This window comes from Eumetopias jubatus, unplaced genomic scaffold, assembly GCF_037043125.1.
Source record: "Eumetopias jubatus isolate StellerSeaLion01/CBP00866 unplaced genomic scaffold, mEumJub1_p1.0 scaffold_1, whole genome shotgun sequence".
In the NCBI taxonomy this organism is placed as follows: Eukaryota; Metazoa; Chordata; class Mammalia; order Carnivora; family Otariidae; genus Eumetopias; species Eumetopias jubatus.
In genome coordinates this window covers 125,661,255-125,676,399 of record NW_028274807.1, presented here as the reverse complement: position 1 = coordinate 125,676,399, position 15,145 = coordinate 125,661,255, and the positions used below count along the sequence as shown (strand labels likewise).

General features: G+C 39.9%; 1 protein-coding gene across 2 annotated transcripts in view; it reads right to left on the bottom strand.

The window, feature by feature from the left end:
* RYK (receptor like tyrosine kinase) overlaps nucleotides 1-15,145 on the bottom strand; it is a 93,135-nt gene that overhangs the window by 44,873 nt on the left and 33,117 nt on the right. For both annotated transcript variants that reach the window (XM_088026176.1, XM_028099079.2), the window contains exons 2-4: nucleotides 14,236-14,357; nucleotides 3,055-3,154; nucleotides 1,151-1,285 (exon numbers count right to left, since the gene is read on the bottom strand). In XM_088026176.1, coding sequence (XP_087882302.1) covers nucleotides 1,151-1,285; nucleotides 3,055-3,154; nucleotides 14,236-14,357 — 357 coding nt within the window. The remainder of the gene's footprint in view (nucleotides 1-1,150; nucleotides 1,286-3,054; nucleotides 3,155-14,235; nucleotides 14,358-15,145) is intronic.

The following is a 15,145-nucleotide window of genomic DNA, read 5'->3' as shown; positions in this document are numbered from 1 at the left end:
TGTACCACTTAGCTGTCTGACCTTGGCAAGTTAGTCAGATGCCCTGAGCCTCAGCTTCCTCCTGAGAAATTGGAGGTAATGAGAGACCCACTGCCTAGAGAGAACTGGGTTCAAGGGAAGTAAACCAGCTGTCAACAGCAGGCACTCAATAAGTTTAGAGGGTTTTATTTTCCCTATCTTAGATAGTAACCTAAGTGGCCATGCAAAGTTAGGTTACTTTACCTTAGTGCAAGTTAAAGTGAGCGGGTTGGACTAGATAACCTTTAAGGAGAAACTCTAAAATTCTTTCATCTACAGGGGCGCCTGGGTGGCTCAGTCGTTAGGCGCCTGCCTTCGGCTCAGGTCATGATCCCAGGGTCCTGGGATCGAGCCCCACACCGGGCTCCCTGCTCGGCGGGAAGCCTGCTTCTCCCTCTCCCACTCCCCCTGCTTGTGTTCCTTCTCTCACTGTGTCTCTCTCTGTCAAATAAATAAAATCTTTAAAAAATAATAATAAATAAATAAAAATAAATAAAATTCTTTCATCTACAGCCTACGTGCTAGGAATTCTCATAGCCACTGTAATTTCTTGAGTAACCGATTATTCAAAACCAAAGCTACTAACATCTATTAAGTACCCACTTAACATCTATTAAGTTTTGCATAAAACATGGTATTCTAAGATTTAGGTTTGATTCAATTAATCTAAGAGGAAAAAAAAAGAACAACTTCTGAAACAGGTTATTATGCCCAGTTTACAAGTGAAAAAACTAAGACTTAGGGTAAGTGACTTGTCCCCATCTCAGGCCCAGTCCGTCTGGCCCCAGGCAATGCTTCTGCGCATTAGCACCTCTATGAGGAAAACACAGTGAACACTCAGTTACTCAGGGGCCCCTATCACAGTGAGGTGACCAGCCACTTGAGTACTATTTCACATCCCTAGTGGAAAATTAGCAATTCTGAGAAAAGATTTTGAGAACGCAGGGCCCAAGGGAGATTCCTGGCAACAAGCTACCTGGCGATTATCTCAGAATTTCATCTGTTAGTGCTCTTTCTTTTCGCACTTGCAACTATCAAGATTTGGTCACAAATCTGTAGAAAGATGACAAAATGTATTTATGACCTTATCACATCTATATAAAACACACACTCTGGTAAATAAATTCCTTACTTTTGTAGCACATTTTCCTTCGTTTAAAGTTTAAGACTGTAAAGTTTTTTGAAGAATTTACTGTCAAGTTGAGCTGCATTAGTATCATAACCTCAGAATCTACTTTGCCAGTACAGGAAAGCTCGACCCGAAACACTGTTTAAAGAGCAAAAAAGAAAAGATATTTTACTTTTCTAAAAATCAACATTAATACCTACTATTTTAGAATTCTTCATTTTTGTTGCATAAAACTAAAAATAATACATTTACATAATACTAAACAGAAATTTTCATAGAACTTACCTTCAGACTACATAGCTTTAGACATTAAGTATTTCTTCATTCATTATAGATATAAAAGTTAGCATTAAAGAGCAAGCTAAGACATAAAGGAAGAGATCATTATTTTCAACTTTTGCTCATGATTTTTAATAGATCACTTTGTCTCACAAGTCCTCTTATTATAATACAGTAAAGCTATAGAATAAGGCAAACCCTGCTACCTTACCAGTCACATCAGCAACAAAACAGCAATTACTTGATAAAAAGGAAAGACAATTTACCACCAAAATGCAATTATGTATTTCTTTTAATGAAGAGATTAAATATAAACCTGTAAACTGATAAACCTGATAAATTAATCAACTGAATTTAAAAAAAAACCCTTTAGAAACTGGCTTTAATCAATTACTGTAGCAACGAGATAACAGACTTTGGTGCAAATCATTTTTTTTTTCAATCTTTCAGTTTAAGATTCTTTTTCTACAAATTTAGAGTATCATTCTATCATCTGCATGAGCGTATAGAAAATATGGGCATTTCTGAATTTCTTTACTGCCCCATAAAAATGAGCAAGCCTCCCTATGCCTTCTTAAAGCTTAATGTATGTCACTAATAACAGATGAGACTGCCAGAAAGAGTTCCATGGTACTGCTATATTGTGGAAAGTACACGGCTTACACTTTGAAGTTTTAAGAAATTCGCTTTGCTTTTCTTAAAATCTCCCATCTTCAGGAGCCCTTCTCAAAAGGCTGGCTCAACAGTAGTTAAATTGGGGTATATATGACACTTAAATCATTTAGTCAGACATGTATCACATGACTGTCCTGTGCAGATGCAGTGCTAGGCACCAAGGGCAGATGGCTGAAAAAGACAGTTCCTGCCCTCAGGGTAGCCACAGGCCAGCAAGGAGAGACAAGCACAAAGAATTACAAGACAATGTGATCAGTTCAAAAACAGTCAAATTACAAGATCCTACAGAGTATGAAGAACAGAAGAAAGAGTTAAGACCTGGGGGGAGAAAGGAAGCAGAAAAAGGACAGTGGAGATTTTGAGTCTTGAAGAATATTTAGTATGAATGAGAGTTTAATAAGCAGAAAAGAGGAGAAGGGGGTTCCAAATACACAGACCGGCACATGCAAAGGCAAGGACGTCAAAACTGCACGTAGTACAGTGCCACTGGAATGCTGGGGCAAAACGCAGCAACAGGGCCAGACAGGCAGGTAGGGCAGAGGATATACAACAGCATACTGGCGGGAGAGTCTGCAATGTACTCAGTTGATGGGGGGTAGTGGGCCCGGATGGGCCTGATGTCATTTGGTCGGATATGAGTGTTCAGTGATGATCCATGCCACGGTGTGGGAATTTAGTCCAAGAGGAACAAGACCAGACACAGGAGGAAGCCAAGGCCAGCAATGCAGAAAAGGAGACAAGGAAGAAGTGAGCACAGACAGTTCTGGAAGGGATGGAAAAGGAATGGTTTAAAATACAGTGCAAATAATCAGGATTTTCAAAAATTACTTTTCAAAGTACTTATACATCTTAAGCCTATCAAGTAAGATACACTACACATCAATTATTAAACTGTTCTTCTTGGGATATGGGGGACACAATTGAAAACAGTATGTTAACTCTTTCAGGCTCACCTGATAAAGTGCGTGGAACTTCCCCCTGAGCAGAAATGTTGACCTGGGGCATGTCCATAGCCACAAAATTGTCTACTTGGAATCCCAGCTTATATTCAACCTGTAAAATGTAGAAACAAACAAACTGAATCTGTGGTAACAGAAAGGACACTAACAGTCTGACTTCACTGATTAGCTCATGAACTAGTAAATGCATGAGTCTTTCATATGTACAAATAATCTAGCTATAACAAAATCCAACTTGTCAGAAAGAGTCTCAGGAATTTTCAACTGGATAAAAAGTCAACCCAGTAAGCCACCCTCTATTTCATGTCTAGAACAGTACTACAACTCTCCTGTAAAATCTTCATTCTAGGATTCAGAAATCTTGCTGAGGACTACACAGCCACTGACAGAAAGGCCCTGGAGAGACAGATATGAAGAGCCAAGATGTTGAGATGTGTAATTTACAAACGACTGACTAGTCACCAATATCTTCTCTGATTGATAAATGCCAGGCTCTGAGGGCTTCCATGTGGCTGGTGGATGAAGGTCTGCTCTGCAGATCCACTCACTCCACAAGCAGATTACAAAGCATATCTCAAGAATATCTCTAGTCCAGCTTTCACCATAAAGAAAGTTTACGTTTGGAAGCCCATCTAATCTCTGAATCTATTTCTCAAGCAATTCAGTATACAGAAAGGAAAAGAGGTAATTACGAAGATATCATCAGAACACCAGTAACAATTATCAATATCTGGCCTACATAGGTGGCTTAACATAACCAAATAGCATCTGGGGCGCCTGGGTGGCTCAGTGGATTAAGCGTCTGCCTTCGGCTCAGGTCATGATCTCAGGGTCCTGGGGTCGAGCCCCCATCGGGCTCCTTGCTCAGCGGGGCGCCTGCTTCTCCCTCTGCCTCTGCCTGCAGCTACCCCTGCTTGTGCCCTCTCTCTCAAATAAATAAATAAAATCTTAAAAAAAAACAAAAACAAAAACCAGCCAGCATCAACAAATACAGACCTATTGCTAAACTGATGGTCATTGAAGAAACAGCTCAAACTGCAAAACAACAGCTGAAATTCGGAACAGCTGCCACCTTCAAGACCTTTAATAAGGCCTTACATTTCACATTACTCTTTGTACACCCCGCTGGGGTCTTGGTAAGAATGGTACTCCTCTACCACTCAGTGGTCACAAGGGTGGTTTTGGTGAAGAGCTAGAATCGGCAGGAGCCAAGGAGCAATGGGTTGGGAAAAGAGTGGTAGAAGAGGTTTAGAAAACCATTCTTTAAGAAACTTAACCAGGAAAAAAGGAACCAGGTTGGGGGTTGGGGGGGGGGTACTGATTCTGAGGCTTTTCTTTCTTTAATGAGAGGTATTAAAATGTGTTTATATGCTAATGAAAAAAGCCAATAAAACGGGACATAATAAAGATGAAAAGAAAGAGGAAGAGAGTATCATCCTAGCTTATAAGGAAAGGGATTGGCTGGGGCAAATCTGTCTACCCATGGATAAGAAGCATTCATGCCAATGAATTTAACTCCCCCTATGAGTGGGTCTCTTTTCACACGTTCATACTTGAATGTCCCTGAACACTGTATGGATATACAAATATCAAACTATTACTTTGCAGTTAAGATACACATACAAACAATTGTTAAAGGCTGTATCTGGTAAGTGCCATGTTCACAACAAAGAAAATGTTCTTGCTGCTGGGTATCAGGGACTTACTGGTACCTTGAGCTAGTCCGTACTCACGCTTACCTTAGCACACCACAATACTGTCACTGCCACCAGGGGGTGCTAGATAGCTAGCTACACCCTGGCAGCGTTTGGGCCAAGAAGCAGGCTTTTCAACAATACTGAGAATTCATTGCCTATATCCCTATATCCATGCTATCTTTGAACAGGACAATACATGAAGGGCAAATGCAAAACAGAAATAAAGCAAGAACTGGACTGGAACCATGAGGCTCTGTGACCCTTACTTTTCAGAGTTTCAGTTTTTGTAAAATGAAGGTACTACAACACATTATGAGGATCAAATAGGATAATTAATACAACACGCTCTCAGGCTGGCACAGGTCTGCCCGATAAATGCAGACCCCAGTGGCATCAGCAGTCATTCCAGAGTAGCTACCCTACTGCCCCAATGAACTTCCCCACAAGCACAGCTTACTACTGACCCCAGAGATTCTGACACAAGCTCCCATGCTCTGCCAAGAACATTGCTGCAGCCCTTCTGTTCTGTCTTCCATCTTGGGACCCCCACTATTCTAAAACTGCCTCCTACACTCTTAGGCTTTTTACAATTGTCTTCCCCACTTTCTCCCGCAACCTGACTTTCCTCAGAAGTCATTTCTTCCCCTGTCTATCATTCAGTTCTTACAACACCTGATCATCAGGGCCCAGACAGTATTCTTTTAGGATCATTAGGTCCTTTCTAGACATTCTCCCCTCATGCAAAATCCCCTATATCCTGAAGTTCACAAATTCTACTCAAGATGGTTATTTCTCACACCATCAACATACATCAACAACAGACAAAAACTTTGCAGAGGCCTTTGCCCTTGGCTCACTTTGTCTCCTGCCATCTTCCTGGTCACTTCAATATTAAGTATTCAGCATTGCTACATAATAATTACTCCAGAACCACAACAAATGCACAAATCCCACCCAATCAAAGATCCCATCGCTATTTCTGATTCCTACAAAACCAGTTGTCTCCACCACCCTGATTCAGCCAACATTTATGAAGCACATTTGTAAGCCAAGGGCTGTGCTCAGAGCTGAATGCAATGGCCAATTCAGCTATTTCTCTCCTCTCCAGCCCAGCCAGTGACTTGGTTTCACCTTCCCAGAGCTTGTGCTCCAAAGACGACTTAACGACACAGTCATATTGGCACCCTCATACCTCAGAGGGCCACACCAGCACCCTGACAATCTCTGACTCTACAGTTGCCCAGCACTGCTGGAGGGAATCATATCCCCAGAGAGAAGGGTGCTTCTACACAAAGATGACCCTCCAGGCTCAGAACAGGCCCTTAATCCTGTCAGCAAGCCCTTCTTCACAACTCCTCTCCTTCCCTAGTCTACTCATTCCAAATGTCACAGGACCTCACCACTTCACCACCTGCTGCCCTCACTACTTCCTCACTCTTCAGACAATGTCGTCATCTCCTTCAGCTAACCCACAGGAACCTCCTGTCATTCTTATCAGCATGAGAGAGATCTGTTAGAGTACTCAACCTCTGTACTCCAGTCCCAAGGAGATATATCCTCCTCTCTAAATAATGAACTTTCTTCTCCTAGTATATTAGGTTCTAGTCCATTTCACCACTGATAGGATCTCGTATCATCCACTTGTCTCTCACTCTCTTATACCTTCAAGCTCCCCCATATGCCCAATTACCTACTATATATATATCTATCTATATATATATATATAATAATCTTCTCTCTCTCAAACTTAACAGATTCAAAGCCACATGTATGTTTCCCCACATATGCTGTCTCTTTTATTCTAGGTCTCAGTTATTGTAAGCAGAGGCACAGCTAACCAAGGACCAGAACTTCTAGGAAAGCAAAGAATAGCAAATGGGGTCAAAGGCCCTAACGGCAATGCAGAGGGCAGGGGACAAGATTAGCACCCGAGTATCTCAGAAAGGCAAGGGGGAGGGAAATGAGCTTGTGAGTGGGGCTGGGTAGAAGATTTGCGAAGGCTGACCCTTTGGCTAGAAAAGTAGCCTTGAGGAATAAGGAGTATAAAGCACAGAAGCCTGCCCCTCTGCTGGCTCCCTTTTTGAGGGACTATCTAAACATGCCAGGCATTCACAAGGCAGTTCTCTTCTCTCTCTGAAATCCTTAGGATATTAATTTTTAGATTGCAGTTTCTGGGGTCAGAGAACAAACTGCCAATTATCACTGTCCAATTTTCTTTACTTAGCAACGTATCAATCTATGTGGACTCTCACTTGCCCATGATCCTTTGAAGAAACAGATCCATCCTAAAGCTAACATTCATAATCTACTGGAACAAAGGAAATCTGAACAGCAGTTGTTTATCAGAAAAAAGAATGAGCCAAAATGTTTCAGAAAAGAAGCTAGAGAAAATGTAAATATTTGAATAAGCTAAAAAATAAACATTTTTGGTAATCTTCCCTTACTTGGAAACAAATGGCAATTGCAAATAGGCAGCTGATGAGTAAAGCCATTTCCTTCTGGAACACAGTACAGATTTAACGTGAATACATTTGCCTACAGCCATATAGCCTTTTAATTTCTCTGAATTTACCAGAAGTTCCACCTTTTTCACAGAAATCCCACTCTGCAGGAGATACTGCCAGCTGGCCTGGGGCTGCTGTAGGAACTCTGGGCAAGCTCCCTGCAGACTCTCCTGACAAGGATGAAGATTTCCTGAAACCAGAGAACAGCTACAGAGTGGATGTAGTTGGGGGAGTATTCTGCTATATTTCAGTATATTTTTGCCTTCCAGCTGCCTAAAACGTCTACTGACACTTAACAGATGCAGTGGCATGCTTTTTTCCCAGATACTAGTGAATGTTCTGGAATACAGAAGAAACTATTTGTTAAAACCACCTAGTAGTCTTTGCTTTTTTTGACCATGTGGTCTTGCGAAAGAGAAGAAATAAGTTCTCATCCCACCTGCAAATGCAATTAACCAATGGTATTTAACAACCACTGACTAAGGCTATGTGACACAAATGTCAAGAATAGGATACAGCTTCAGTCTATGAGAAGACCACAGTCTGTCTGGCAAGACAAAACTACCAGGTAAACACTGAAAAGCAACACTATTAGCAAAAGCTTTGATGTATGAAAACTAATGTTAAAATATCTACAGTGTGAACAGATTATCTCAAGGAGAGCCTGGAGATCTTTGGAAGCAAATATTTTACCTCCTGGCACACCTTAAAAAGCAAGAACTGAGAATTTCTGATAAAGTGTTAGAGCTTAGGAGCTGTGGCCTTCCTCCAGAAATTTCATGATTGTATCCCTAGAGCCAACACGATCAGGTGAAGAACCCTCTGTGTCTTCTCAGGTAAAGAAGCCACATCTCTCTTACCCCCTTGTGTGACCTTCCCATTTCAAGTCACGTCTACCTCCTCTGTCTTCTGCTTCTACTACCTTAAGCAAGTCCCTTCCCAAATCTGGGTCTTAATTTTTTTTCTCATAACAACTGATCAATAAACCAAACTGTAACCATATAATGTATTTTTCAGTGATTTGAAAGAAAAAACATTCAACTCTATATGCAGTGACAGAGAAACTTTACCAGGATATGTTGTTCAGTGCTCTGCAAACTGCAGAAAGTATGCAGTATGTTACTTGTTAAAATACACACACACACACACACACACAAAGATGCTTATCTGTGTACCGACTACCTTTAGAATGGGAGACAGGAATCACATAACAGTGGTTGCCAATAGAAGGGCAACTTGGTGTCTAGATTGGTTAGGGATGGACTAGCAAAGTATAGAGGACTTATTTTTCACTGTATACCCCTTATGCCTTTTGAATTTTGTACCATATGCATACATTACTCAAAAGATGAATTTTTAAAATAAACAAAGTTCAATTACTCAACTGTGCCAAAATTACCAAAGAGATTATGACCTAAAATTGGAATTAGGGGTTGCAATGTAGTCAAAGCCTGAAACTGGATTAACACAAACATATTCCTTAGATTTTTATTATAAAATATTTTAAGATAGAAGATGATTACTTTCCCCTAAATTCTAAATCCTGTTACAGATGAACTTGTGAAATTAGTTTAGCTATATATTCAATCTATGAATTCCATTCGTGTCTTCAAATTTGTAACTTTACTCACAGTGAAATAGCTGACAAATCCCAGGTGGACAACTGGTGTCAAGTGTACCCAGCCTATGTTTCACATTTCTAGAAACAGGAAATTCACCATTCCTAATACATTCCAACTTTAAAAAGCTCTAACCACTAAAAAGATCCCTGTTTGTTGAGCTGTGCCCTGTGGCTTCGACCTGTGCATCTCTTCTGTGGTCAGTAAAAGAGCACCTGTAACTAAGTACCAGGTGCTATATACCAGGCAGAGGGAACACAGAGACAGATGAAAAGGAGTTCCTCCTTTGAAGTGCTTTGCATCTAGGAGGGAGACAGAAAAGAAGATCAACCATTACAATATTCTTAGAGTATGACAAGGGCTATGAAGGAGGAAAGAGAAGGGTGCCGTGGTACAGAAAGGAGCACTTGGCATAGCCAACCAAGAGGTGACACCAGGTCTGAGATTTATGAGATGAACAGGGGTTCAAAAGATAAAGAATGGAGGGTGCCTGGGTGGCTCAGCTGGTTAAGCGACTGCCTTCGGCTCAGGTCATGATCCTGGAGTCCCGGGATCGAGTCCCGCATCGGACTCCCTGCTCAGCGGTGGGTCTGCTTCTCCCTCGGACCCTCCCCCCTCTCATGCGCTCTCTCTCTCTCTCTCAAATAAATAAATAAAATCTTTAAAAAAAAAGAGAGAGAGATAAAGAATGGGGAAAGGGCATTTCTAGCAGTGCAAACAGCAGCAATGTAACAGAGTCCAAGGCATTCAAAAAATTGCCAAATAAAATGGCACTGAACAACTAGCTGAAGAGGAAGTAGAAAAGGCAGAAACAAGATCATAAAGGCTTCCTAAGAAATCAGAACTTTATTCTGGTGGCAACTGAGAGACCTGGAGTAGTTTTGGGGGGCAGAAGGTGGGGCGTGAGGTGCAGCAGCAGTGCAGCAAGAAGTCAGTCCAGAGGCAAGGAGACCAGTTAGAAAACTATTTCCATATCTTGTTAAGAAACAATGAAGGCCCAAACTACAGATGGGGCATCAGGTCCAGAAAGACGTAGGAGATGAATTTAAGGTATAATTATGAGAGATAATCAACTGGACTTGGTAGGTGTAGAAGTATACCCCACCCTCTATGATTCTGGCTAGATGTGTAAATAGGTGGTGTTGCCCTCCAACGAGTCAGGGAACTTCTTTCTGCCTTACCAGGAATATCATACCAGCAATAGTAGCTCAAATGTGCACTGATGATGGTATTTAAAACCTGCCACAGAAGTAGTTTAGAAATTATTCATAAAGAATTGAGAAGGACCACAGAGCTATACCAGGGTGCCTCCTGACCCAAACTGTGCCCAGGCAAGTACAAATATATATATTCATCTGAACCCTTTCAAATATGTATATTCATCTGAACACTTTCCTCTCTCTACTGAGCCCTTTCCACTCCAACTTCCTCCTGTGGCAGGCTCCTAAAATTCCTCAGACATCCACTATCGGCAATATCAGATCCCTGAAACTCACTCCAAATAAAAACATCCAATGTATGTGTATTTTTAAAAAGTAAAGGTTAAGAGAAGGTTTAATTCTGTTCAATTACAACTGCCACATGCCACACTGCAAGTCACTTTTATTCACAAGTCACTACCCATATAATTGCCCAGGAACCACTGGCATGATCTATCATCATTTTTTCCTAAATGGGCCCAGAAATAATCACACCCTATTCAAGGTCAATAGAATAGTAGATTCTCTATTTCATTACATTTTTCACTACTTCAAAATATATGTATTATTTGGTTTTATATTCATCAACATTAACAGTAGGAAAAGTAACAAAGGATTAAGTATCAATTTCTTGGAGAATATAAGAAGCTTCTCTGCCTGAAAGATGTTCAGAGAACACTGGATCTCAGAGTAGCAAGGGAACTTAAAATTCAAGACCAGCTACTCCACAAATGCTTGAGTTCCCATTCCTTCTACAATACTCCCACCTAATATTTACCGAATATGGATCTGACCTCTTCCAGTGAGAGGGAACATACGAATCTCTTTGACAGCACTGGCTAAAAAGTAAAAATTAATTCTAAACACAGATGCAGAAACTAGCAGTTGAAAGCATGATAAAGAATAGAATTTTTAAAATATAATTTCACAAAATCTCCCCACAATTACTTACTCATTATAAAGGAGAAAACTTCACAGTGGAGAAACCTAGTGAACTGAGTGAGCAGAGATCACCAGTAATGTGGTAAGCTGACATCATGTGCACTGTAAAGGACAGCTTTTTTGTGGTGTTCCTAGCAAAGAGACATTCCTGAATCTAATCACGAGGAAACCTCAGACAACTCAAATTGAGGGACCTTGTGTTTCAAAAATGTCAAGGTCAAAACATACGAAAAGGGGCCAAAGAAATGTTCCAGATTAACAGCGGACTAAAGGTACATCAACCAACTGCATGCATGATACTGAATCAAATAAAAAAAGAACTATAAAGAAGATCATCAGGATAAGTGATGAAATGTGAATACTATACATTAGATAACAGTATTGTATCAATGTTAAGTTTCTGATTTTGATCACTGTACTCTGGTTATGTAAAGAATGCTCTTATTCTTAGAACATATAAATTGATGTACTTAAGGCTAAAGACAGGATCCTTGCAATTCATTTCATACAGTTCAGGAAAAAAAGTGTGTGTGCCTGAGGGTGGGGAGAAAGAATGAATGATAAAGTAAGCAAATGAAGCAAACCAGTAATAATCAGTGAATCTGGGTAAAGGATATAGGAGAATTCTTTGTCCTATTCTTGTAATTTTTATGTTGGAACTTATATCAAAACTAAAAGTTACCCCCACCCCTAAATAATGTCACATAATGTTATATAAGAATACTGGAAGATGTGTTAGCGCAGTTTCTTTGAAGAGTTCAGGTGAATTTTCTCTCTTGACCTCTGTTTTTGCAGTTTTTACCCTAAAGATGAATCCACCACTAAAAAAGCAGGCCCATATTTGGATACCCCAAGGCAACACTGTTGGACAGCTGAGGTGCTGCAGACAACAAGGCACATGTTTTACCCAGAATCCAAGCTAAGTCAAATTTATTCGCATTACTGCAGCTGTATTTTAATGCCTATATGTATATGTGCATATAATGTTTCTGCAATGTATGCTTGAGTGTGTGTGTATATATATATATATACACATAGATATATATGTGTATATATATATATAAATGATCCTTGACACCGGTTTGAACTGCACAAGACCATTTACATGGATTTTTTTTTTTATAGTATAATACCGTAAATGGATTTTCACTTTCTTATGATTTTCTTAACATCTTCTTTTCTCTAGCTTACTTTATTCTAAGAATTACAGTATATAGTGTATATAACATATAAAATATGTGTTAATTGACCATAAGTGATTAAGTGCGGGGGAGTCAGAAGTTATTCATGAATTTTTGACTACAGGGGGGCATCAGTATCCCGTAACACCCATGTTATTCAAGGGTCAACTGTAATAATAATATGAATATATGGATAGTTATATAATCATTTCTACTCATCTGGTTAGCAAACAACTATACTTAAAATATTTAGTGTTAATAAATGAATTGAAGAAATAAGCACCCCTATTCACTTTGCAAGGAATGCTGGTTCATTGCTACCATCTTGGGAGAGGGAAGGGAGAAATAATTTGGCAATATCAACCAAAATTTTAAGCATGCACACTCTGACCCTGCCATTTCACTACTTGGTGATAACTTACTACTCAAAAATAATTCCACAAGTGCACAAAAATTTCTCAACGCATGTATACAGACACACATATATACCTACATACACATACACATACATACATACATACATACAGTTACACATTCGCACACGTTTTTTGTTTCTATATTCATCAATAACAAAGGTAGAAACATCAACAAAAGATGAACTACCAACTGTTTTCCCTATCCCTGTACCATGGATTTTGCCTGCCAGATGAAGTGAAGGAAACTATCTCTAACAGTGAAAGGAAGCATTGTTTGAAATAGTGAAATGCTATCAAAAATCCATGAGTCAATGAGGCCCTTAAGAAATAATCATATATCCATATAATATCATGCTATAAAGCCATTAAAGAGAACGAGTTAAATCTACAAGTAGAGAAATGGGAAGATGCCAAAGTACAGTATTAGTAAGGGGAAAAATATTGTACAATATAGGTATGATAAAATCCCCTTTTTGTTTAAAAAGATTTTTAAAAAATGAGTTTGAAATATACCAAACTATAAACAATGATTACTTTGGGGTGTAGATCTACAAAGTCTCAATAGTTGTAAAAACAATTCTATTAATACTTGAATTTTCCTAATATTCTTTACTGTTTTCTAAGTAGATAAAAAGATCTATGTTAAAGTCATCAAATTTAAACGACTTTGCCACAAATATCAGGACATGCACCACTTTATAATACTTAAAAAAAAAACTCGAAGAGATTTTAGTAGCAAAACCATTTTTATTTCCCAAATAAAATCCTATTGTTTATTATAATGCTAATAAAAGAAATTAAAGTTGATTGGAGGAGGTGGGCTCTACCCTCAGCCCCCACTCTTTGACCCATGAGAAAACTTACCATGTTCACGGAGTGTCAGAGAAAATGTGAAGAATTTAGCAACAAGTAAGCCAGGCAGAAGGTCCCTTACTATTAAAGGAGCTTAGCCTCAGCACACATGGGTGCCTGCATCTGTTGTATCCCACTTTTACCATTTCTCTATAAATGGCAGACCTGTATCCGTTATTTCACACATGTCCAAAACACCTATCTCACTTCCCCATCCTCTACTGCTATCAGTTCACAGTAACAGCAGTCATTAGCAGGTCCAACTGTTCCCTCTTCCAACTAGATCTGCATCCCTGCTTGAAAAGCCTGAAAGGACGTTAAGTGTTCTGTCATTAGCTAGTCACATAAATGATGGCTACCTTCATTTTAAAGGACTTGAGAAAGTCTAACAGAATAGGCTAAAGAGGGGCGCCTGGGTGGCTCAGTCAGGTAAGCATCTGCCTTCGGCTCTGGTCATGATCCCAGGGTCCTGGGATAGAGCCCCACATCAGGCTCCCTGCTCAGCAGGGAGTCTGCTTCTCCCTCTCCTGCCACTCCCCCTGTTGTGCTCTCTCTCTGCCAAATAAATAAATAAAATCTTTAACAAAGAAAAAAAAATAGGCTAAAGATTTAAAACATAAATCTGAAAAGACCCAGTACTGCTACAGCCCACCACCCACAGACCCTTTTATACAGACGGCAGCCCATCCCTCAGATACAGCCCTTGCATTGGCCTCTGGGCCTGAGTGGTCCTGTCTTGGCATCTCTGGTTGACCCGTCTCTTACCTTGGACTTTGCATGCCAAGTGAAGTGCAGGAAATTTGTCTCACTGGGTACTAACAGGTTAAAGGATAGAGCATAGTGACTAATAAGGTCATTTCTCACATAATAAAGTTCTGCATCAAGACCTAGGGAAAAAAAAAAGAGAAAAAAAGAATTAAACACCTAAAATGCACTCAAAATCATTAACCATCAGTATTTCAAATACTTTAGTAAGAATGAAAATAATATGGATGTACAAGTGTACATCATAAATGTCTCTTACATATGCTGTCTAATGAAGCAGGTAGGACACTGGGCTTCACTATCATCAATGAAGAAGAAGAACCTGGGACTCAAAACAATTAAGTAAATATCCAACTAAACAGAGGTGTGCTAGATCCAGAACTCTGGGAGCCACTGTCTTCTGAGGATGAACGTGACTTCCTTTTGGACACAGTCCTTCTCAAGAGTAATGTCGACAAACGAGAGTCCCTTCTCCCACCAAAACTGATGGAGATTTAGGAAGAGAGATTAAAAATAGAAGGGAGAAAGATATGTAGTTTTGTGAAAACATGAGTTTGAGCCACGGCCTCAAGACCCCAGCCAGAGATGATCTCCCCTTCCTCATGGGCAAAGACATCCTGGCCGCTTGCTCTGACAGCATTTACCATCATACACTCACACTAGTAGCCACAGCAACACATGTCCTCTCCCTCACCTTATACAACAAGGTGGAGAACACCAGATTTCTCCTCATATTCTCAGGACACTTCTCTGCACAAAGCAGACGCTCAGGAAACACCTGTTAAACAAGTCAGTTCTACAGATAAAGCAGAAATAACTGAGATACCTGAGAAATGCTGGAGAAGCAACTCCCAAATTTTACTCACTCCCATATCACCTTTTCCATCAGGGCCACATCCAACCTCCAACA